Source organism: Salvelinus fontinalis, chromosome 24 (genome assembly GCF_029448725.1).
Source record: "Salvelinus fontinalis isolate EN_2023a chromosome 24, ASM2944872v1, whole genome shotgun sequence".
In the NCBI taxonomy this organism is placed as follows: domain Eukaryota; kingdom Metazoa; phylum Chordata; class Actinopteri; order Salmoniformes; family Salmonidae; genus Salvelinus; species Salvelinus fontinalis.
In genome coordinates this window covers 27,472,348-27,497,135 of record NC_074688.1, presented here as the reverse complement: position 1 = coordinate 27,497,135, position 24,788 = coordinate 27,472,348, and the positions used below count along the sequence as shown (strand labels likewise).

Here is a 24,788-nt window from a genome sequence, read left to right as displayed (position 1 = left end):
TATTATACCAAAGTTGAGGACAACAGTTCACCTGACACAAGAATCCAAACATTACACTGTTGACTTTACGTGCATTTTACATTTACTTTCGGCAAATTTGTTGATAACAACATACTCTGCATACCTTGAGTAACATAAGAGTATTCCTGGTAAATGTGGGGTAGGTGCAACATAAGACTAACAAATCACAGGGGTTTGAGAGACGACTAACTGGTGTCTCCAAGCTGCCAACCACCTTAATTATTCCTTAATAATTTCATTGCACTTTTATGACTCAAAGAAGAGTCTTAACTATAAGGTGCTTTTTTTAAGCTCTCCTAGCTGTGCCGTTGAGTTACTCAAACAAAACCCTGCATCCCCACCATTACTGTGTCACAATTACTGTTGTTCCTTATGCAATCCCAACACGGCACATTATAAATAGCAATCATTTGAAAGCTTGTTCTATTGCCAACATGACTGGCTAAGTTCTACTAGTCATTCAGATGTGTGTTCAGCTGCGAATTCTCGTCATAATAAACAAACAGGATCATTCTGTTCAGAACAACTCAGGGTGTGACGACATGTCATCTTGTAACTGTACATTAAACACAGTGATCATAAACGTTGACACTGTGTATGACATGAGTTTAATGATATGCAAATGAGTGCCCAAATCTCCCTATAATCATCGGGGGGGGGGGGTAGCAAACAGAGCTCTACTCTACCTTCAATAGGATAGTGCCATAACATGTACGAAAATGTTTCAGTCCAGTGACAACACAATGTGAAAACAGTGTACTAATTAATCATCACAAGGCGGCATATTTGCTTTAGTGATGGTTGATAGCAAAGATTACCATCTGAAATTACTATTATAACCATTCCTATCAAGTAGAAAAATTGCTAATTGGTGGTGTTTACCAGGCACATCTGATTGGTGTTATTCTTTGAAAAATCCCCTGTTCTGGTAAAACACACTAAAAAACAAAAGTGATTTAAAAATCTTTCCTAAGCTATCTTAAAGAGCCTGTGTATCTGAGAGGATGTGGTCTAGTTCTGCTGACCAGAGGAGAGACTCAGTGAGTGGTCTGGTCAATGCCAGTAGCAGTAGGTGGCGCAGGGGTGCGTCCAATATAGCACCCTAGTACCTATACAGTTCCCTGGTCAAAAGTAGTGCACTATATCCGGAATAGTGTGCAATTTCAGACAGAGTGAGTTGTCTGGCGGATGCAGGTAGCAGTAACAGCAGGTATAGTGAGCAGCCCAGAACAAAGCAGGGCCATGTATTGATCCGGGCTGACTGCTGACCTCAGGCAGGGGCTGATCTCTGGGGAGAAATATGACTAATGATCTGATCTGTTCAGTGGTGGTCAGCCTCATTGTCTAGTTGTCTGGCCTGTCCCTTCCGTTCCACCTCTAACCTCTCTCTCTGTCTCGCTTGCGCTCATTTGGGCAGCTCCTTTTGACAATTAGGCAGGCCAGTTGGGATAATGTCACGATCTGATAAGGCTTGCTTGTCCATGCAAGCAAGCCTTATCCATGCTGATCCTTTCCCACTTTCTCTTTACCAAACCTCCCAACGGTGAAGATCAGCTCCTGCCGGCCTCGGAAGTCTCTCACTCAGCCAATTAGCGGTGATTGACGTGGCCGTGGCACTTCGTCATGGTGGAAGGCCCAGGAGACAGCCAGCCGCCAGTTACTACATTATGAAAGGAAGCTAGGGGCTAGACTTTATATTCGTATTGTTATCTTTTAATATTTATTGTTGTTGCATTGTCAAGAAGGAACTTGCAAGTAAGCATTTCGTTGGACGGTGTATACCATGTGTATACTGTATATACCACTAATAAAGCTTGAAACTAGGGGGGGGCCAGGGCCTAAAAGCATCAGCGCAGCCACCACTGAGGTGCCTAGCCTACTCAGAGAGCTCAGAGGAGCAAGCCAGAAGAGCAGGGAGGTAAATTATTCACGCCATGTTTGCCTCGACGAAGTCTTGCGGCCGGGGAAGAGGTGTCTGAACACACACGACAGACAGCTATGTAAATACAGCCCCCTCGCTTCAAAAAACGTCAAGACCAGAGGGGGGGAAATATGCCCTGAATTTCAGGAATGAATGCTGCAAATAAGGACGGAAAAAAGCCTCACATTCATTAATCGTGTGGTGGTGTTATTCTAAGGGATCCGACCGCAGGATTAAATCTACTCTGACACCTCAGGGCAACACAAATTGGCTATATTCATTCATTCATTTTGGGCCTTTTAGAATGAAAAGGGTCTCTGTTTCTCCTAACTGGCTGATTGAGCCATCCACACCACAGTGAGGATTCCCTGAGCCATCAAAGCTGGACTGAGACAGCATTTATGAGGCCAGCTCTTCTTCCTTATCGCATCTTCATATCTCTCTGTCTCTGTGTCCCTGTCTGTCTGAGTGTGTGTATGTTCGTGTGTGTGTCTGTCTGTGAGTGTGTGTGAGTGTGTGTGTGTGTGTGTGTGTGTGTGTGTGTGTGTGTGTGTGTGTGTGTGTGTGTGTGTGTGTGTGAGTGTGTGTGTGTGTCTGTGTGCACTTCTCTCTCGGTCTCTTATCATCCCCAGCAGTGTGGTGGGGCTGCTGTTTACCCGGCTGTGGCCCAGAGCAGAGCGGGCCCAGAGCGGTGCCAGTGGGCTGGGCAGATGGACAGGTGGAGATAGTGACCATGAAGTGGCGCCACCGCTGCTTTTATCACCAGCCTGCAAGGCTCCTCTCCGGCTAGGCTGGCATGAGCTCCATCCCTCCCTCCACAGCAACATGCATTTTTAATCACACCGGTCATCCAATATAGAGAGAGCAGCTGCTGTCAATCACACAACATGTAAACCCTCTAACCCCATGCTCTAGAAGGTTGTGGAACCCAGCTAGGTCCCTGAATACACAGACTCATTTGCAGATCTAAAAGGGGCCCGTGATTAATCATACCGCTCTCCGTCTTTATCTTTGCGAATTTTCTTTCATCAATCTCCATTTCTCTCCCTCTTTCTTTGTCTCGGTCTCTTTCACTTTCTTCCTAACCCTTTCCCTTTTTCCTCCCGTCACTATGTCCTTCTGGTTGTTGACGTTTGGGGTAGTATCTACTATGTAAACTAGACCCTGATAGTAGAAGTTTGTATCGGAGCAGGGAGGAGAGTAGCAGCTTCTCCCTTCATAAGCCCTGATCTTTATGCACCACTGGAGAAGGCCCACAGAGCCAACAGTGTGTGTGTGTGTGTGTGTGTGTGTGTGTGTGTGTGTGTGTGTGTGTGTGTGTGTGTGTGTGTGTGTGTGTGTGTGTGTGTGTGTGTGTGTGTGTGTGTGTGTGTGTGTGTGTGTGTGTGTGTGTGTGTGTGTGTGTGTGTGTGTGTGTGTGTGTGTGTGTGTGCATCCTGTTGTGTGGCTGTAGTGTAGCGTAGCATAATGCATCCTGAGGTCAGATCGCCCGCCCTGGATCACTCCCTCTCTGCCCAGCCAATCTCTGGCGGGCTGAGCGGAGGCACCGTGTTGTGAAACAGAACTTTCAGTCGATGCTCGGGTGCAAAGTGGAGGAATGAAAGGTGGCACTCCGTGAGCCGTAGCAGCATGCAGGAAACGCCCGGGGCCAGAGCAGAACGGAGCGATGGGTAGAAGTACAAGATGACAAATGATGTGCATATTGTATTGACCTGGGTGTGTGAGTGCATAAGGGTTGGTGCTGCTCGGCTGGCAGGAGGAACGGGGGCGAAGGAGGGAGGGACAGACGAGGTGGGGCAGGCAGTGATATTTTGGCCATCACTAATTGGAGCTAAATGTGAGAGAGCACTGAGACTAAATCATTATGCCTTCTCGCAGGACAGAGTCACACTAAACCCAGCGCCGATGCCCGCTGCCCGACCCGTCACACCAACTTGACTTCATCGCTCTGACACTAGAAAGGACTATTGGAACTAATTTGAGAAAATATCCTACCCGCTCAGCCCTGAGCACTGGGAGAACGTCTACCTCCCAAATGGCGCCCTATTCCCTATAGTGCACTACTGTTGACCATAAGGCCCTGGTCTAAAGTAATGCACTAAGTAGGGAATAGGGTGCCATTTGGGAAGCAGACAATTTAGCGTAGAATAGAGGAGACAGAAGAACAGGCACACGGGAGGAGAAGGGGATTTGCCCCAACGGCACTTCAGGAGCTAATTACTGATTTATGTTTATGCAGCTAATGCAACAACGCACATTTATAACGGAGGATAAATTAAATGTGTGGCCATCCGTGTGCACTCTGCCCCCCAGAGTTGTCGTCTTCTTCCTTCTGCCATCTCCAGCCTCCACAGCCTTTCACATGTCAACCTAAAGTGCTTGGTGCTCTTTGTACTTGTTACTGAGTTAGGAGTTTGGAGGCTGGCTAATTGGCTTCATTTGAATGAGTTGAGTGGAGTTGGTTGAGCTGTTAGTATTGTCATGCTGACTTGTTCAGAGGAGATAGACAAAGAGACATACAGTGACAAAGGCTTGATTCAAAGTGCCGTACAGACGGAACAGAACGGATGAAAAGCTGACAGTTCGTGTGATAAGGGATCTGAGACCAGAGCACTACTCAGATGGAGTGATGGAAAGATGTCGGATCTTCACTGAGGGTTTTAAGAGGGTACAGGTTAGTAATGGAGGATGATTGAAACAGTCCTACTCCTCAGCATGTCACCAATAAGAGGGTGAAGACAATCTCCCATAGAGAACAAACAGTAGGAATTAGTAGGCTTCAGCTCTGCCACAGGTCTAATGGAGCTTGATGATACACACACACACGTACAAAGTAGAGGTCGACCGATTAATCGGAATGGCCAATTAATTAATTTCATAACAATCGTTAATCTGTATTTTTGGACACCGATTTGCCGATTTAAAAAAAAATATATTTGAATTTTTTTACACCTTTATTTAACTAGGCAGGTCAGTTAAGAACACATTCTTATTTACAATGACGGCCTAGGAACGGTGGGTTAACTGCCTTGTTCAGGGGCAGAACGACAGATTTTTACCTCGTCAGCTCAGGGATTCAATCTTGCAACCTTACAGTTAATTAGTCCAACGCTCTAACCACCTGCCTCTCATTGCACTCCACGAGCCTGCCTGTTACGCGAATGCAGTAAGAAGCCAAGGTAAGTTGCTAGCTAGCATTAAACTTATCTTATAAAAAACAATCAATCTTAACATAATCACTAGTTAACTACACATGGTTGATGATATTATTAGTTTATCTAGCGTCCCCTGCGTTGCATATAATCGATGTGCCTACTTCGACAAACGGTGATGATTTAACAAGCGCATTTGAGAAAAAAAGCGCTGTCGTTGCACCAATGTACCTAACCATAAACATCAACGCCTTTCTTTAAAATCAATACACAAGTATATATTTTTTAAACCTGCATATTTAGTTAATATTGCCTGCTAACATGAATTTCTTATAATTAGGGAAATTGTGTCACTTCTCTTGCATTCCGTGCAAGCAGTCAGGGTATATGCTGCAGTTTGGGCCGCCTGGCTCATTGCGAACTGTGTGAAGTCCATTTATTCCTAACAAAGGCCGTAATTAATTTGCCAGAAATGTACATAATTATGACATAACAGTGAAGGTTGTACAATGTAACAGCAATATTTAGACTTAGGGGATGCCATCCATTGGATAAAATACGTAACGGTTCCATATTTCACTGAAAGAATAAACGTTTTGTTTTCGAAATGATAGTTTCCGGATTCGACCATTGTAATGACCAAAGGCTCGTATTTCTGTGTGTTATTATGTTATAATTAAGTCTATGATTTGATAGAGCAGTCTGACTGAGCGGTCGTAGGCAGCAGCAGGCTCGTAAGCATTCATTCAAACAGCACTTTTGTGCGTTTGCCAGCAGCTATTGCGCTGTTTATGACTTCAAGCCTATCAACTCGAGATTAGGCTGGTGTAACCGATGTGAAATGGCTAGCTAGTTAGCGGGGTGCGCGCTAATAGCGTTTCAAACGTCACTCGCTCTGAGACTTGGAGTAGTTGTTCCCCTTGCTCTGCATGGGTAACGCTGCTTCGAGGGTGGCTGTTGTCGATGTGTTCCTGGTTCGTGCCCAGGTAGGAGCGAGGAGAGGAACGGAAGCTATACTGTTACACTGGCAATACGAAAGTGCCTATAAGAACATCCAATAGTCAAAGGTATATGAAATACAAATCGTATAGAGAGAAATAGTCCAATAATTCCTATAATAACTACAACCTAAAACTTCTTACCTGGGAATATTGAAGACTCATGTTAAAAGGAACCACCAGCTTTCATATGTTCTCATGTTCTGAGCAAGGAACTTAAACATTAGCTTTTTTACATGGCACATATTGCACATTTACTTTCTTCACCAACACTTTGTTTTTGCATTATTTAAACCAAATTGAACATGTTTCATTATTTATTTGAGGCTAAATTGATTTTATTGATGTATTATATTAAGTTAAAATAAGTGTTCATTCAGTATTGTTGTAATTGTCATTATTACAAATACTTTTTTTCTATCTTTTTTTTCTCTCTCTCAAATCGGCAGATTAATCGGTATCGGCTTTTTTTGGTCCTCCAATAATCGGTATCGACTTTTTTTGGTCCTCCAATAATCGGTATCGGTATCGCTGTTGAAAAATCATAATCGGTCGAACTCTAGTACAAAGAGTACTTATATACACATACAGAGAAGAGCACACACACACACACACACACACACACACACACACACACACACACACACAGTGTATAATACTTACATCCAGCCAGGAGGTATTGGTAATATTGCACCAGATCAGAGGCCAGCACCAGAGGGTGGTTGGAGAGAAAGGGAGGCTGCAGCTCATTCCACAGTGGAGTCCTGTAACAACCAAACAACATAGGAGGGAAACACACAACTCAATTACAGAGAAGAAAATCCCAGTATCTGTCCCAAATGGCACCCTATTCCCAATGTAGTGCACTACTTTTACCCATTTAGGACCCTTTTGGTGATCCACCATTACAAAATAGAGCTCTGGTCAAACAAAGGCTGCAGATTGAGGGCCAGATGTATAGAGCAATGCCCCTGCTGGGTGTAAATAGACTGTGGTCCCTGGAGCCTGGCAGTACAGAGGCAAATATAACATATGAAGGTGTGTATACTATAGTAGTTACATACAGTACTGTAGTGTACAACATGAACATCACATGTGTTTTGTCCTACATAGCTGTAGTCTGATCACAGAGAACTGGGCCACAGCAGCAGAACTTTATATCTGGTTCCAGCTGCTCATTTGACATGGATGAATGGGATTCTGCAGCACAATATGTTTTCACTGTATCCAATATTATTTTATAACTAGGTTATACATACAATGTTAGAAAATATTTGAGTCCTATAATAAAAAGCAGTTTACTATGATAATGTCTCACACACACAACTGTATAACTGTACAATATATTACTGTATGTAAATCTTCATAACATGAACCACAGCTTAACAGAGCGGGGAAAAGTGTGTGTGTGTATGTGCGCGCGTGTGTGTGTCAGTGGAGGCTCTTCAGAGGAGGAAGGGGAGGACCATCCACCTCAGTGAATTTCATAAAGAGAGACATTTTAAAACATTGAAAGTTATCCTTTTTAGATAAAACTATACTAAAATATATTCACGTCACCAAATAATTGATTAAAACACACTGTTTTGCTATGAAGGTCTACCGTAGCCTCAACAGCACACTGTAGGGTAGCACCATGGTGTAGCCGGAGGACAGCTAGCTTCCGTCCTCCTCTGGGTACATTGACTTCAATACAAAACCTAGGAGGCTCATGGTTCTCACCTCCTTCCATAGACTTACACAGAAACTCCTCCAACCTATCAGAGCTTTTGCAGCATGAACTGACATGTTGTCCACCCAATCAAAGGATCAGAGAATTAATCTAGCACTGAAAGCATAAGCTACAGCTAGCTAGCACTGCAGTGCATAACATTTGGTGAGTAGTTCACTCAAAGAGAGAGAAGGACAATAGCTGAACTGTTTTCAACAAATTAATTTCTCAAAATTGAAGGAGAAGCAAGAGCGAGAGCGTAATTTTTTTTCAGTTTCACTTCCTTAGCCAGCAAATGCAGTTGGCTAGTTCAGTTACTTAAACACCCGGCTCAAACAGAGGGATTCTATGTTAGCTAGCTGGCTATGACCATCCAACACAACACTAGAACTCTTCCAAGTAAAAGTGAGCTTTTGGTTTTATTAATGTATTGCCACCAGGGACCGCCGGTGTAACTGCTTAGTGACTATACATGTTCCAGCCTAATTGTAGCGGGTTTACTAACGCATGAGTTCTATTAGCTATGTAGACTAGGATGGTACTTCAGCTAATATGGGGACAACAATGTAGGCTGTGTGTAGTGGTTATGACATGGTTTGGATTGGAACGTTTTTTTTTGCATACAGCTGTGTTGTTCATTGAAGTCCACAAACTAAGGGAAAAGTGAGGGAATACAACATGGCTGCTATGAAAGTGTACTGTGTTTATGCGTAATCAGGGGTGCATTCATTCCGCCGATTCTGATGAAAAACGTTTCTTAAACGGAAGCAAACGAAACGAGGATAAAGATACCTGAATTTGTCCAATAGAAACTGTAGTTTGCAACTGTTGATTATATATTCTAGATGATGTGAATAGATGATATGAATAGATCAGCTAGATGATTATGAATAGATCAGCTAGATGGTTATGATTAGATATACTAGATGGTTATGATTAGATATACTAGATGGTAATGATTAGATATACTAGATGGTAATGATTAGATATACTAGATGGTAATGATTAGATATGCTAGATGGTTATGATTAGATATACTAGATGGTTATGATTATTATTATGGTTATTATGGTCTCCCGGGTGGCGCAGTGGTCTAGGGCACTGCATCGCAGTGCTAGCTGCGCCACCAGAGTCTCTGGGTTCGCGCCCAGGCTGGGCTGGGTTTGCGCCCAGGCTCTGTCGCAGCCGGCCGCAACCGGGAGGTTGCGGCGACGCACAATTGGCATAGCGTCGTCCGGGTTAGGGAGGGTTCGGCCGGTAGGGATATCCTTGTCTCAGTATGTAAAATGTAATATGTAATATGTAAAAAAAAATGTAATAAAATGTATGCACTCTACTGTAAGTCGCTCTGTATAAGAGCGTCTGCTAAATGACTAAAATGTAAATGTAAATGTAATGATTAGATATACTAGATGGTAATGATTAGATCAGCTAGATGGTTATGATTAGATCAGCTAGATGGTTATGATTATATCAGCTAGATGGTTACGATTAGATATACTAGATGGTTACGATTAGATATACTAGATGGTTATGATTAGATCAGCTAGATGGTTATGATTAGATCAGCTAGATGGTTATGATTAGATCAGCTAGATGGTTATGATTATATCAGCTAGATGGTTACGATTAGATATACTAGATGGTTATGATCAGCTAGATGGTTATGATTAGATATACTAGATGGTTATGATTAGATATACTAGATGGTTACGATTAGATATACTAGATGGTTATGATTAGATATACTAGATGGTTATGATTAGATATACTAGATGGTTATGATTAGATATACTAGATGGTTACGATTAGATATACTAGATGGTTATGATCAGCTAGATGGTTATGATTAGATATACTAGATGGTAATGATTAGATATACTAGATAGTTATGATCAGCTAGATGGTTACGATTAGATATACTAGATGGTTATGATTAGATATACTAGATGGTTATGATTAGATCAGCTAGATGGTTATGATTAGATATACTAGATGGTTATGATTAGATATGCTAGATGGTAACGATTAGATATACTAGATGGTTATGATCAGCTAGATGGTAATGATTAGATATACTAGATGGCTATGATTAGATATACTAGATGGTAATGATTAGATATGCTAGATGGTAATGATTAGATATACTAGATGGTAATGATTAGATATACTAGATGGCTATGATTAGATATACTAGATGGTAATGATTAGATATACTAGATGGTTATGATTAGATCAGCTAGATGGTAATGATTAGATATACTAGATGGTAATGATTAGATATACTAGATGGTAATGATTAGATATACTAGATGGTAATGATTAGATCAGCTAGATGGTTATGATTAGATCAGCTAGATGGTTATGATTAGATCAGCTAGATGGTTATGATTAGATCAGCTAGATGGTTATGATTAGATCAGCTAGATGGTTATGATTAGATCAGCTAGATGGTTATGATTAGATCAGCTAGATGGTTATGATTAGATCAGCTAGATGGTTATGATTAGATCAGCTAGATGGTAATGATTAGATCAGCTAGATGGTAATGATTAGATCAGCTAGATGGTTATGATTAGATCAGCTAGATGGTAATGATTAGATCAGCTAGATGGTTATGATTAGATCAGCTAGATGGTTATGATTAGATCAGCTAGATGGTTATGATTAGATCAGCTAGATGGTTACGATTAGATATACTAGATGGTTACGATTAGATATACTAGATGGTTACGATTAGATATACTAGATGGTAACGATTAGATATACTAGATGATAATGATTAGATATACTAGATGGTTATGATTAGATATACTAGATGGTAATGATTAGATATACTAGATGGTTATGATTAGATCAGCTAGATGGTTATGATTAGATCAGCTAGATGGTTACGATTAGATCAGCTAGATGGTAATGATTAGATATACTAGATGGTTATGATTAGATATACTAGATGGTAATGATTAGATATACTAGATGGTTATGATTAGATATACTAGATGATAATGATTAGATATACTAGATGGTAATGATTAGATATACTAGATGGTTATGATTAGATATACTAGATGATAATGATTAGATATACTAGATGGTTATGATTAGATATACTAGATGGTTATGATTAGATATACTAGATGGTAATGATTAGATATACTAGATGGTAATGATTAGATATACTAGATGGTTATGATTAGATCAGCTAGATGGTTATGATTAGATCAGCTAGATGGTTACGATTAGATCATCTAGATGGTAATGATTAGATATACTAGATGGTAATGATTAGATCAGCTAGATGGTTATGATTAGATATGCTAGATGGTAATGATTAGATATGCTAGATGGTAATGATTAGATCAGCTAGATGGTAATGATTAGATATACTAGATGGTTATGATTAGATATACTAGATGATAATGATTAGATATACTAGATGGCTATGATTAGATATACTAGATGGTAATGATTAGATATACTAGATGGTAATGATTAGATATACTAGATGGTAATGATTAGATATGCTAGATGGTAATGATTAGATATGCTAGACGGTAATGATTAGATATACTAGATGGTTATGATTAGATATACTAGATGATAATGATTAGATATACTAGATGGTTATGATTAGATCAGCTAGATGGTTATGATTAGTTATTCTAGATGGTAATGATTAGATATACTAGATGGTTATGATTAGATATACTAGATGATAATGATTAGATATACTAGATGGTTATGATTAGATATACTAGATGATAATGATTAGATATACTAGATGGTAATGATTAGATATACTAGATGGTTATGATTAGATATACTAGATGATAATGATTAGATATACTAGATGGTTATGATTAGATATACTAGATGGTTATGATTAGATATACTAGATGGTAATGATTAGATATGCTAGATGGTAATGATTAGATATACTAGATGGTAATGATTAGATATACTAGATGGTTATGATTAGATCAGCTAGATGGTTATGATTAGATATACTAGATGCAGGTAAGAGTGTGCGAGGCGGTATTGAATGTGTCACTGTCATCTCAAATTTGTCTCTCGACCTGTGTGCACCTACGTTGTAAACTTTCATTCATAGGCTAGGTTGTAGCAACCTCATGATGGGTATAGGAAAATTAGAGTATCATGTAACAGCCTAAACCTATCGATGTTACATTGAACTGGGTGAATGGAATATGAATGGCAGTCATTCAATATGATGTAATAGAAATAAGGCCATGCTCATTAAAATAATGGTCCTCCCTCATCTTAAACTGCACTGACCGCCACTGATGTGTGTGTGTGTGTGTGTGTGTGTGTGTGTGTGTACGTGTGTGTGTTTACGTGTGTGTGTGTGTGTGTACGTGTGTGTGTGTACGTGTGTGTATGTGTTAGGAAGGGTCAGTTACCTGGCCAGGCTCCAGCAGGCCCGTGGACATGTGTTGAGCTCCAGGGGTGTGTCATCGCTGATCTTCTGGGCCGTGCTGATTGGCCGAGGCTCCAGGACGTGCTCCACCAGGGTGCCATAGCAACTGAGGATGTAGAGGGACTCCACCACTGACCGGCTGGACTGGTCTGAGTAACAGGAGGTCAACAGGTTAACGTTACGGAGTAAGAGGAGCACGTTGTTGTGACTTAGCTAAATGTTTTGTCTACTCCGCCCAGCATCTCACTGAGTGTGTTCCTACTTCCCTGACCTTAATGTTGCGTCTACACAGGAGGCTAAGAGGGGTCAACACCCAGAGCAAAGTTTAAAGGCCAATGGTATTTACGATTCTCCAACAGATTTTGAACTTTTAAATGACCAAATGAAAACAAAATGAAAGTGTTTTAGTGTGATGATGGTTTTGGGGGTAACAGCTAGGATACTAATGCACTAGTGGCATCTAATGATGAGCATAATGCTACTAAGCCTTTACAGCCCCTCACCTTTCTCTCTCTTCATGTTGGGGTTGGTCATGTACCATGAGCGTGAGGCAGCAAAGACAGCAGCCACACAGAACTCTCCTCCACTGGACTTACTGGGGGAGATCTGAGGGGGAGGCTTGGCTTTGCTGCAGGGGGGGAGAAAAAGAGCGAGAGAGCGAGCGAGAGCAAGAGAGAGAGAGAGAGAGCGCGAGAGAGAGAGAGCGAGAGGTTGAGTGGGTAGGAGAGCCCAGCCGAGGGGACACAGACACAGGGTACTCCTCTTAAAGAAGATAAAGGCTGGCGGTTTGAGTTGTTAGATGAACTAAAGCTGTAGTTAAAGAAAGAATGAGGAGAGAGAATTGTTGCCAAATGTTGTAGAGAGAATGATGCCCAATCTGGTTTGAGATATTAAAGCTCAAACACTGCCACATCTGTGGACCAAAAACAAGCCAAGCTTTTAACACAATTACACTTCATGCAATTTAGCAAAAAAAAAAGGAGACGTGGGCGACTTAAAATTAAGTACATTGGTAGCAAAAAAAAAGAAAAGAAAATTCATATTTGCTCTGAATTGTCTCCAATTTCACTGTGCTCGTGTCTGAACAAATTATTTATGTACTGGTCTCTACTATTCAGCAAATGAAAAACATCATTAGACATAATACAGGATATTTCCTCCCTCATTCAATACAGGGTTCCCGCGGTCTGAACGGCATAGCGTGTGTGTGTGTGAGTGAGTATTCCCATGCCAGTAGATCAGGACTGCAGCTCTGTAGAGGATGTCCATGGTATTTTAAAGCCTGTGTTGCATGTGCTGCTCGTTGATTACATCCTTCCTTTTGTCATGAAGCACGCCATGTACACTCAAACCATTACAGGCTGGCCTGACTATGGACTGTACAGAGGACTGGGAGTGTGTGTGTGTATGCGTGTCCACACACTAATACACACATGCCACGCACACACCCAAACACACACACAAACACACATGAATTGAAAAAAGTTTCCGCCAATATTTGAGGATGCCATAATGGTTATCACTTGCTTGAACATGTGCCTCGAATGCTGCTAGTCTTCCAGCTGCTTCCCCTAGTCTCACTTTGAGTTAGCCGTTTGAGAGAATTTATTGGGAGTTATTGGATTATTCAGACATGTCAGGACCGTTTGGATGAAAGAGAACACACGAAAAGTTCAGTATGGTGATAGGGCTGCATATGCTATTGATCAGAGAACAGTAGCGGAGCGGCCTGGTATTATTGTCCAGCCCTATAACCAAGGTGGACAGTAAATCCCTCGGAGGAAGGGATGGAGGCTGAAGGGCCTGACACAGTCTGACACACTCCCACAGGAGAAGTTCACCTCTGATCTAACCACGAAGACCTCACTAACACATACACAAACTCACGCCAGCCCGCTTGAACACGCACAACCAACTGTACACACACACACAGTCCAACATTTTGGAACACGAAAATTCTATATAATTAAATTATGTAATATTCAACAATTCACTTCAAAATAACCAGAAAATATAATTATGATAAATTTCTCAAAGATTTTCTATACTATGTACCCAAAGCTGTTCTGTTTAATCCAGTGTGATGGCATACTGTCCAGTACTTGAACTCTTCTTGGCCTCTCAGCCTCAGTGACACACTAACAGGTGTTGAATGACCTGTTGCGGGCCTCAACTCTCCCTCCTCCTCTTCCCTTCAAACTGTCAGCAGCTCGTAAATTACTCCCTGGACGTGGGGGAGATGTTGAGGTCTTTGTTTAGCCGACACCGTGTGAAGGATGTTTCTGGGTAGAACGGGGGGTGCTCTAGACAGCGTTACTGGCTGTGTATTTATTAGTGTTGGAGAGAGAGAGTGAGGGGTGAGGCTGGATAACCAAATATCTACAGTAAGCCATGGAAGCAGAGGAGAGATAAGACCATGTCAGGATATTGCCTTGGCTAACTCTACGTCCCTCTTGCCTCCTCGGATCTGTCCATCCGTCCGACTGTCTGTCTGTCAACGTGTCCAGGAGATACAGAGCTATGAAAACATGCAGAGCCTCTGCCGGACGGCCAGGGGTCAGCCAACACAGCACACTGCTTCCTTCTCACTCTGCCTTCCCTCTGTCTTGCTCTCCCTTTTCTCTTCCCGTCACTCTCTCTCTACGTTTTCTCCTCCAGTCACTCTCTCTCTACATTTTCTCTTCCAGTCACGCTCTCTCGACCTTTTCTCTTCCCGTCACTCTCTCTCGACCTTTTCTCCTCCAGTCACGCTCTCTCGACCTTTTCTCTTCCAGTCACTCTCTCTCTACGTTTTCTCTTCCAGTCACTCTCTCTCTCTACGTTTTCTCTTCCAGTCACTCTCTTTCTCCACGTTTCTCTTCCAGTCACTCTCTCTCTCCACGTTTTCTCTTCCAGTCACGTTCTCTCGACCTTTTCAATTTCAGTCACTCTCTCTATGTTCTCTTCCAGTCACTCTCTCTCTACATTTTCAATTTCAGTCACTCTCTCCACGTTTTCTCTTCCAGTCACTCTCTCTCTACATTTTCAATTTCAGTCACTCTCTCTACGTTTCTCTTCCAGTCACTCTCTCTCTACGTTTTCTTAATCAGTCACCCTCTCTCTTCGTTTTCTTATTCAGTCACTCTCTCCCTGTTTCTCAACCTCTCTAACACAACATCCGCATATCAAAGTATGACTGATATGGTGATGGCAAACTCAACAAATCCTGTTCTGTGCTCTGGATCTCTCTTTAACAGAGTAAATGATATGGGAGCTGGCGAATGGTTAGGGGAAGGAGGGAAAGAGGGTTGGGGTATGTGTTAGTCCTTATAGAACATGTAATCTCACTTCACTGCTCACTGTGATTTGTGTGTGTGGTGTCTTTGACAGCTAGTGGTGAGAGTGATGGAGTCTGTCGGGCTCTTCTTTAGTGAGGGGTTTCATCTCTCCAACATTCTGCTTCTTCTCTCTCTCTTACTGGAAAAAAATTGTGGTCAACTGGTTTCAATATCCCCAGGAAACACAAATCCTATTCCAGTGGCTTGACTTTGGTTTTGGGGTGAAATCTCAGGCTGACGCGTTTGCCACACGGCGCTGTGTGTGGTGTGAAGGAAGGTATTTTATCTCCCCACTTTTCACGGTTGTCTTTGGATGGAGGCCGGCCTGAATAATACATCAAGGAATAACATTCAATAAAAAGGACATGTTTTCATGCATTGAGGGGAAAGATCCAGTGACAAGTTAAAAGTGTAAACGGCTCTTATGGCGCTGTGGCTGAGAAGAGAAGATTGCTGCAAGAATCTATGCTGTAGGGCTGGCCTGGGTACTAACACACATATGTACGCCTGCACGCATGCAAGCGCACACACACAACAGACTGTGATAAGTTCTCCTCGTGGTGACTCCATACTGATCAGCTACAGCAGATACTCTACATCATCTCTCTTTGAAGAGTACACTGTCTGCTAATGGGAGAGGGATCATAGCTTTTTTCTAGTAGAAATGACCGCAAATGGTTATTCATCTCAGTTTCAAATATTATTTTCCTCTCTGTCTCACTTGAAGTGTTGAGGTTTTCACCCTGCGACAGACAGACAGACAGACAGAGACAGACAGACAGACAGACAGACAGACAGACAGACAGACAGACAGTACTCTGGACTCTATACGGTACAGAGGAACCGGTCAGGAAAGAGAAAAAATAAATAAAGGTGGAACCCAGTATCAATAAATGACAATAAATAAATAAATATACCAAGTGGGACGGGAGAGAGGGGGAGATGGATGACACTAAAAAGAAGCCAAATTCCTTTACCCCCCTCTCTCCACGAGATGTTATTTTGTACTATTGGGAAGACCTCATTTTCTCTACAACTTTAATTCACTGAAAAGACTACTCATATGTCATTTCCACTTTTCATTTAACAAATGAGGACTTTTAACTGAGCTAATAGCTTTTCCTCAAGGGCGTAATTAAATCTGTGACGTCCACCATCAAAGCCCTTTCGCATTACAGGGCCGTGGCAAACATGAGGCGCCATCGAAGGGTTGGGAGGGGGCTGGTCCCTCGCCATAAACAAATACGATAGAGCCTTACTTCTGTCGGCTCCTCCAGCGACAAAGAGCTGCAAAGACCGGTAGGGTAGAGCAGAACAGTGGATCCATTAAAAATTGCACCATATTCCCTATATACACACTTTTACCAGGGCCCATAGGGTTCTGGTCAAAAGCATGGCACTACATAGGGAATAGGGTGCCATTTGGGACACACCCAGTGTAACTCAGAACAGGGTTGAGAGGAGCGGTGGCAAAGCCCAGGCCATATGTTTAATATGTATCAGTGGCTGAGACTGGGGCTGGGCATTAAGACAGAGGAGAGAGAAAGAACCACAGAGATGGGGAGAGGGAGGGAGAGAGACCAAGAGAAATCGAGAGCAAGAGAGACACAGAAAGAGAAACAGAGAGGGCTTTGGGCAGCCTTCTGGAGGACACATCCCTCAACGTCACATTTATTATTTTACAGCAGCCTTCCAAAACAGAGGTGGCCTTGGGGCAGGAGGCTGAAGCTACAGACAGACGGCTGTAATGATGATGCTATTTGGGAGCCGAGCGGACTGAGTGGGGAAAACTGACTAAAATGCCGTTTCAACATCTCAGCGAAATAATCAGAGGCTGCATCCCAAATGGAACAATATCAAATGGAACCCTATTCCCTATGTAGTGCAATACTTTCGACCAGGGCCCATATTTGAACATTAAGCATCTCCAATCCAAAATTAAATCTACAATCGGCTTCCTATTTCGCAACAAAGCCTCCTTCACTCAGTGCCATCCGTTTTGTCACCAAAGCCCCATATACTACCCACCACTGCTACCTGTATGCTCTCGTTGGCTGGCCCTCGCTTCAAATTTGTCCCCAAACCCACTGGCTCCAGGTCATCTATAAGTCTTTGCTAGGTAAAGCCCCGCCTTATCTCAGCTCACTGATCACCCTGGTCACCCTAGCAACACCCACCCGTAGCACGCGCTCCAGCAAGTATATTTCACTGGTCATCCCCAAAGCCAACTCCTCCTTTGGCCGCCTTTCCTTCCAGTTTTCAGCTGTCAGAGCAGCTTACCGATCACTGTTCCTGTACACAGCCCATCTGTAAATAGCACACCCAACTACCTCATCACCATATTGTTAATTTTTTCTCATTTGCATCCCAGTATCTCTACTTGCACATTCATCTTCTGCACATCAGCCATTCCAGTGTTTAATTGCTATATTGTAATTACTTCACCACCATGGCCTATTTATTGCTTTACCTCCCTTATCCTACCTCATTTGCACACACTGTATATAGATTTTTCTATTGTGTTATTGACTGTACGTTTGTTTATCCCATGTGTAACTCTGTGTTGATGTTTTTGTCGCACTGCTTTGCTTTATCTTGGCCAGGTCACAGCTGTAAATGAGAACTTGTTCTCAACTGGCCTACCTGGTTAAATAAAGGTGAAATAAAAATAAAGAGTGCACTATGTGGAGAATAGTGTGAAATTTGGGATGCACACAGAGAATCAGAAACTTCAACCCCCCCTTCCTCGCTCTATGTCTAATGTTCCTCATCACACTACTGCTGAGAGAAGGATTTATCGTGGGATGGTTGTATCTCCTGCCTGCCCCACCCTAGAATAGCCCTAGATGGAGGTTCCATGTCTATATTTAACAGCTAGTCTAGGGTGAGCTCATGTAATTGGACGGTGGTCAGAGGTTACACGCCACACTCTTCCATCCTAAACTGTTCAAAAAAAGGAGGGATACGGAGATGGGGAACATCAGGGTTCAGAGAAGAGGTTATTCAGGGAAGAGGAAGACGTGCTACTGTACTGTATGTGTCATTGTGTGTGTCAGAAATGGCATCCTATTCCCTATATATACACTCTGCTAATGCACTATATTATAAGGGATAGGGTGCCATTTGGGAGGCTACCATTATGGGAGAGAAAGAGAGGCCTTTTTACATGTCCAGGTCCTCATCTCACACACCCTCTCCAGCCCATCCAAACAAAACACTGTTAATAAAACACAATTGAAATTATGAAGTTAGACCAATGATCTGTTATGCCCTCAGTCCAGGGACATGCTGTTACAGGAACAATAGTGCTTTAACTAGCTAGCTTGAGTTGGAGCCAAAGGCAGAGCAAAAGGTAGGCAGTTACTGTTACTGTGGGGGGGGTTCATCATGCTAACAAATGCTAATGATGTACCTTTGAAAAGCATACCACTCTCTGAACTCACTAAGAGCCTAGCTGGGCTGGGAGGGAGGGAGCTAAGAGAGGGAAGGGAAACAAGCTTCAATTAAAAAGTATGAGTGAGTAACTGGCCACAACAAGAGAGGAAAGCCAAGACTTGGGGAAGGAACCACATGCTATTCATTTCCTGAAGTTAATGGAGGGAGGAATGAGAGAAGAGTGAGAGAGCGAGTTGGAGGAAGAAAAGTTCACTGCATCGCCGTTGAGCCCAACCACTCAATCATCTGTCCATAAGTGACTGTCATAATGGGGATTCTTTTTAAAAGCTTGTAAGCATCTGATTTCACAAGACAGCGTTGACAGAGAGAAAGTGAACTTTCTGCTCTCCTGAGTATTAGAGAGCTGCATGGTTAGAAAACTCATCGCTAACCTAGAGAACTGTAATGTTCTCTGTCGTTCGCAGTAGATTTAGGCCCAAACTGAGGTGCGTGGACAAAAACGTCATATTAAACATATAGTCCTGTGTAATTTACATTTTGAGGAAAATTGGCTATGACAATGCTGTATAAAAGTAGACATCTTTCATCACAACTGAGGTAAATGAGATGAATTCGAAACAGAATGATGCATGAATAGTAAAATCTCTCTACGTACAAAATAATGCTAACTGCCTTTTCATGATTATACAATCCACCTCTTATTCCAAAATGTTCAAAGTTCAAGGAAATGATTATAAGCCTATAACAAATCAACAGCCATATTTCAAATCAACAACAATGTTATTCTCTAAGTTGACACATAGAAACCACATTGTTTTCCTAGAAAGAGAGGCAAATCACTGATTACATGACATTCATCAATTACATCGTATAATTGACGTACAAAGAAAAAGTAACATACAGACGGATGGCTAAAGCCACATTAGCCACACGTCTGTTCACAACGGACAGGCTTTGTGCAATTTAGGACACACCCGATTGTTCAATCATATAGCCACAAAATAACATTAAAAACACAATGGGGACAACATGAGGTCAACCAAGGTGTTATTCTTAATACAACTGTCTGTGGTTTAATGTGAACAGCAAAAGAAGAGGGAATGAGTGTGCGAGAGAAAGAAAGAAAAAGAGAGCGAGAGAGAGCGAGACAGAGAGAGCGAGAGAGAGCGAGAGAGAGCGAGAGAGAGCGAGAGAGAGCGAGAGAGAGCGAGACAGAGACAGAGAGAGAGCGAGAGAGAGACAGAGAGAGACAGAGAGAGAGAGAGAGGTCACCATCATGAAGAAGTGGTGGGTTCAAATAGACCACAAGGAGCCAGACAAGAAGGTTCCAGTGATGTTCCAACATACCTCCGGGTTTGTGAGTTAACCACCCCATAAAAAAAGATTCAGAAATCAACCATTTTCTTTTCTCAATACGAACCACTATCCCAATTCCCTATACAGTTTATGTGGGCTTAAATGTTGTTTGGTGTGAATCTTGATGTCAGATTTAGGCATAGACACAAGACAAGCAGCTTGTGAAATCACCCACCCAAAGAGCACAAGAAATTGTCAAAAGAGTAGTGTGAAAAAAAGAGGCACGTCCATGGTGTTTTCCTCAGGGATGATGACTGAACAAACTGACAGAATGTGTTGAAAATACACTCAATATACTCAGACACAAATTAAAAGATGTGATGGATGCAGTCGTTGATTGTGTCCCAAATGGCACCTCATTCCCTATTAAGTTCACTTATTTTGATCAGAGCTTTGGTCAAAAGTAGTGCACTAAATAAAGAATAGGGTTCAATTTGGGACACAGTTATCTTGAGCCAGGACAGAGCAACAAGAGAGCATGCTGGTAGGTAGGTAGTGAGGAGGGAAACTCACCATGGAGTTTTAATGGCAAAACATCCTGCCCCAAAGAGGTAAGGTCTTCATGGGGGAGGGAGAGACACACAAAGAAGAGATAGATGGAAAAAACATTATTAGCCAGTCAGCCTAGAACAGAGACACTTTTTGTCTTACATTTTTGACCTGTCTGTTTAATCGTACAAGACACATAAAGCAGGAAGCAAACTGTCCGTGTTAGAATTGATCTGAAACCTGGGACATGACTCCTTGACTCAACAACTCAGACCATTCTGTAAAGTGCAGTACCATACGTTTGGTAAAGGACATACTGTATGTATGTGTGTGTCAGTGTGTGTTGTACCATACTTTTGGCAGAGGAAGTACTGTGTATGTGTGTGTGTGTGTGTGTTGTACCATACTTTTGGCAGAGGACAAACTGTGTGTGTGTGTGTGTGTGTGTGTGTGTGTGTGTGTGTGTGTGTGTGTGTGTGTGTGTGTGTGTGTGTGTGTGTGTGTGTGTGTGTGTTGTACCATACTTTTGGCAGAGGACATAATGTATGTGTGTGTGTGTCAGTGTGTGTTGTACCATACGTTTGTCAGAGGAAGCGTACGAGCATGCTTTTCCTTTTAGCTATCCATCAACTTTTTTTATTTTCTTTCTTTGAAGGAAAGAGTGTATGAATAAGAAACACAAAGTCTTGATGATAAATCATGGTATGCTTTTTACATACATTGGAACAAGGCATTGACTTTTGTTTATTAACCCTTTACACTCGTGGGAATCAGCCTATATGGATAGGGCTAAATTAAAAAATTCTTACAGAAGAAATTAGAAAAGCATAAGCACGGTAGCAATAGAAAGGGAACAGTTTAGAGATAGTGGGAATTATTATACCAAAGTTGAGGACACAACAGTTCACCTGACACAAGACTACCCAAACAGTTTTTGCATTTTACATTTACTCTACTTTCTGGCACAATCGTTGATAACAAAATATGAAAAATGTAGTAACATGATAAGAATATTCCTGCTAAATGTGGGGTAGGTACATCATAAGACTAAACAATGGCAAGTGTTTGAGTGAGAGGACCAACTGGTTTCCCCAAGTGGTCACACAGGGCTCTGGTCAAAAGAGGGCACAGTTTCTAAGTAATTATAATGCACTTTTATGACTCAAAGAGTCTCAACTATAAGGTGCTTTTTTTAAGCTCTCCTAGCTGTGCCGTTGAGTTACTCAAACAAAACCCTGCATCCCCACCATTACTGTGTCACAATTACTGTTGTTCCTTATGCAATCCCAAAACGGCACATTATAAACAGCAATCTGGGTCAAGTGGGCATCATTTGAAAGCTTGTTCTATTGCCAACATGACTGGCTAAGTTATAAAATACGATCTTACAGTGTCAGGCTTTCACAAGGCAATTCAGATCATAATTTAGGTGAGCATTGAAAGGAGTCATGAGTGCATTCAGGTGTGTGTTCAGCTGCGAATTCTCTTCACAATAAACAAACAGGATCATTCTGTTCAGAACAACTCAGGGTGTGACGACATGTCATCTTGTAACTGTACATTAAATACAGTGATCATAAACGTTGACACTGTATATGACATGAGTTTAATGATATGAAAATGGGAAGTGCACATTTGGACTCAAAAGGTGTTTGGCTTGCTTGTATGAGATCAAACGTCCCATTCTTCAAAATACATAGAATCATCTTAATTTACAGCACTTCCCTCACTCAGACAACAAAACATTAGCACAAGCTGCCCAATTAGTTGGAGGGATGCGGGCAACTTGTTGTCGGGCGCGGTGCTCAAGTTCATAACGGCTGTCAGTCAAAACCCATAGAGAGCTGTAAAGCAGAGACCCTGAGCTCTGACGTAATTTATAGCATGTTACTGTACAGCCACTGATTTCCAATTTAGGTGCTTATCAGTGCCGAAATCTGCCATTTTCAACCAATATACAGATGAGAGGTCGACCGATTATGATTTTTCAATGCCGATACCGATTATTGGGGGACCAAAAAAAGCCAATCCCAATTAATCGGTCGATTTTTATATATATATATTTGTAATAATGGCAATTACAACAATACCAAATGAACAATGAACACTTTTATTTTAAATTAATAAAATACATCAATAATAATCAATTTAATCTCAAATAAATAATGAACCATGTTCAATTTGGTTTAAATAATGCAAAAACACTGTTGGAGAAGAAAGCAGCAGTGCAATATGTGCCATGTAAAAAAGCTAATGTTACAGTTCTTTTCTCAGAACATATGAAAGCTGGTGGTTCAATTTTCCAAGCTCTTCAATATTCCCAGTTAAGAAGTTTTAGGTTGTAGTTCTTATAGGAATTATAGAACTATTTCTCTCTATACCATTTGTATTTCATATACCTTTGACTATTGGATGTTCTTATATACACTATAGTATTGCCAGCCTAATCTCGGGAGTTGATTGCCTTGAAGTCATAAACAGCGCAGTGCTTGAAGCACAGCGAAGAGCTGCTGGCAAATGCAGGAAAGTGCAGTTTGAATGAATGCTTACGAGCCTGCTGCTGCCTACCACCGCTCAGTCAGTCAAATATCAAATCATAGACTTAATTATAATATAATAAACACACAGAAATACGAGCGTTAGGTCATTAATATGATCAAATTCGGAAACTATAATTTTGAAAACAAAACGTTTATTCTTTCAGTGAAATACAGAACAGCTCCATATTTTATCAAACGGGTGTTAACCCTAAGTCTAAATATTGCTGCTACATTGCACAACCTTCAATGTTATGTCACATCATTATGTAAGATTCTGACAAATTAATTACGGTCTTAGGAAGAAATGGTCTTCACACAGTTCGCAACGAGCCAGGCGGCGCAAACTGCTGCATATACCCTGACTCTGCTCGCAAGAGAAGTGACAATTTCCCTAGTTAATATTGCTTGCTAACATGAATTTATTTGAACTAAATATGCAGTTTAAAAAATATATACTTGTGTATTGATTTTAAGAAAGACATTGATGTTTATGGTTAGGTACATTGATGCACCGATTGTGCTTTTTTCACGAATGCGCTTTTGTTAAATCATCACCCGTTTGGCGAAGTTGAAGTAGGCTGTGATTCGATGACAAAATAACAGGCACCGCATTGATTATATGCAACGCAGGACAAGCTAGTTAAACTAGTAATATCATCAACTATGTGTAGTTAACTAGTGATTATGTTAAGATTGATAGTTTTTTATAAGATAAGTTTAATGCTAGTTAGCAACTTACCTTGGCTCCCTGCTGCACTCGCGTAACAGGTGGTCAGCCTGCCACGCAGTCTCGTGTATTGCAATGTAATCGGCCATAATCGGCATCCAAAAATGGCGATTACCGATTGTTATGAAAACTTGAAATCGGCCCTAATTAATCGGGCATGCGGATTAATCGGTCGACCTCTAATACGAGTGTAAAGGGTTAAAGAGAAAAAAGGGAAATCTTAACTACCTTTGCTTAGGGCGTTACCAAGGAATCAGATATGCGCTACAGAATCACTGTCATATGAAATCAAGTTTGTGTATGTCACAGGGACGTTCCATTAATGCCAATTAAACATGGTTGGTTTATGGCTTAGATATACTGCCGTACTATTACTGTGTTTGAAAAGAACATCATGTGTCTGCATGTGACTTATTTTTGGGTGAGTGTATATTTGTGTTTGTGCATTGTCTTTGTGAGTATTTGTGTGTGTTTGCAAGCCTCTGAGGGTGTGGGCGAGTGTGTGTCCGGTTCTTTGTGACGGTGTGTACTGTCTTTTTTTGAGTGTGTATCTCTCTGTCAGTGTGTGTGTTCCCCGGGCCAGTGTTTATGAGCCATAAGGAGTGGGAGTGTGTTCCTGTGTTTACCCTGCATGTTCAGAGATAGTGACAGACCCCTGTAAACAGTTTACAGTAAACAGCTTTTTCCCAACAGTAATAATGGCCAGATGAGGCTGAACT

At 41.6% G+C, this 24,788-nt stretch overlaps 1 protein-coding gene across 7 annotated transcripts in view; it reads right to left on the bottom strand.

Moving 5' to 3' along the window:
- The window catches only part of LOC129822563 (BCAS3 microtubule associated cell migration factor-like), a 347,331-nt gene that overhangs the window by 211,891 nt on the left and 110,652 nt on the right, over positions 1 to 24,788 (bottom strand). For 5 of the 7 annotated variants that reach the window (XR_008754493.1, XM_055880891.1, XM_055880893.1 and 2 more), the window contains 4 exons: positions 20,827 to 20,871; positions 12,748 to 12,872; positions 12,228 to 12,393; positions 6,756 to 6,856 (listed from right to left, as the gene is read on the bottom strand). Coding sequence is in view for 6 of the 7 variants with exons in the window: in XM_055880891.1 (XP_055736866.1) it covers positions 6,756 to 6,856; positions 12,228 to 12,393; positions 12,748 to 12,872; positions 20,827 to 20,871 (437 nt within the window). In the remaining variant the exon portion in view is untranslated. The remainder of the gene's footprint in view (positions 1 to 6,755; positions 6,857 to 12,227; positions 12,394 to 12,747; positions 12,873 to 20,826; positions 20,872 to 24,788) is intronic. The other 2 variants (XM_055880894.1, XM_055880895.1) reach the window with 1 other exon arrangement.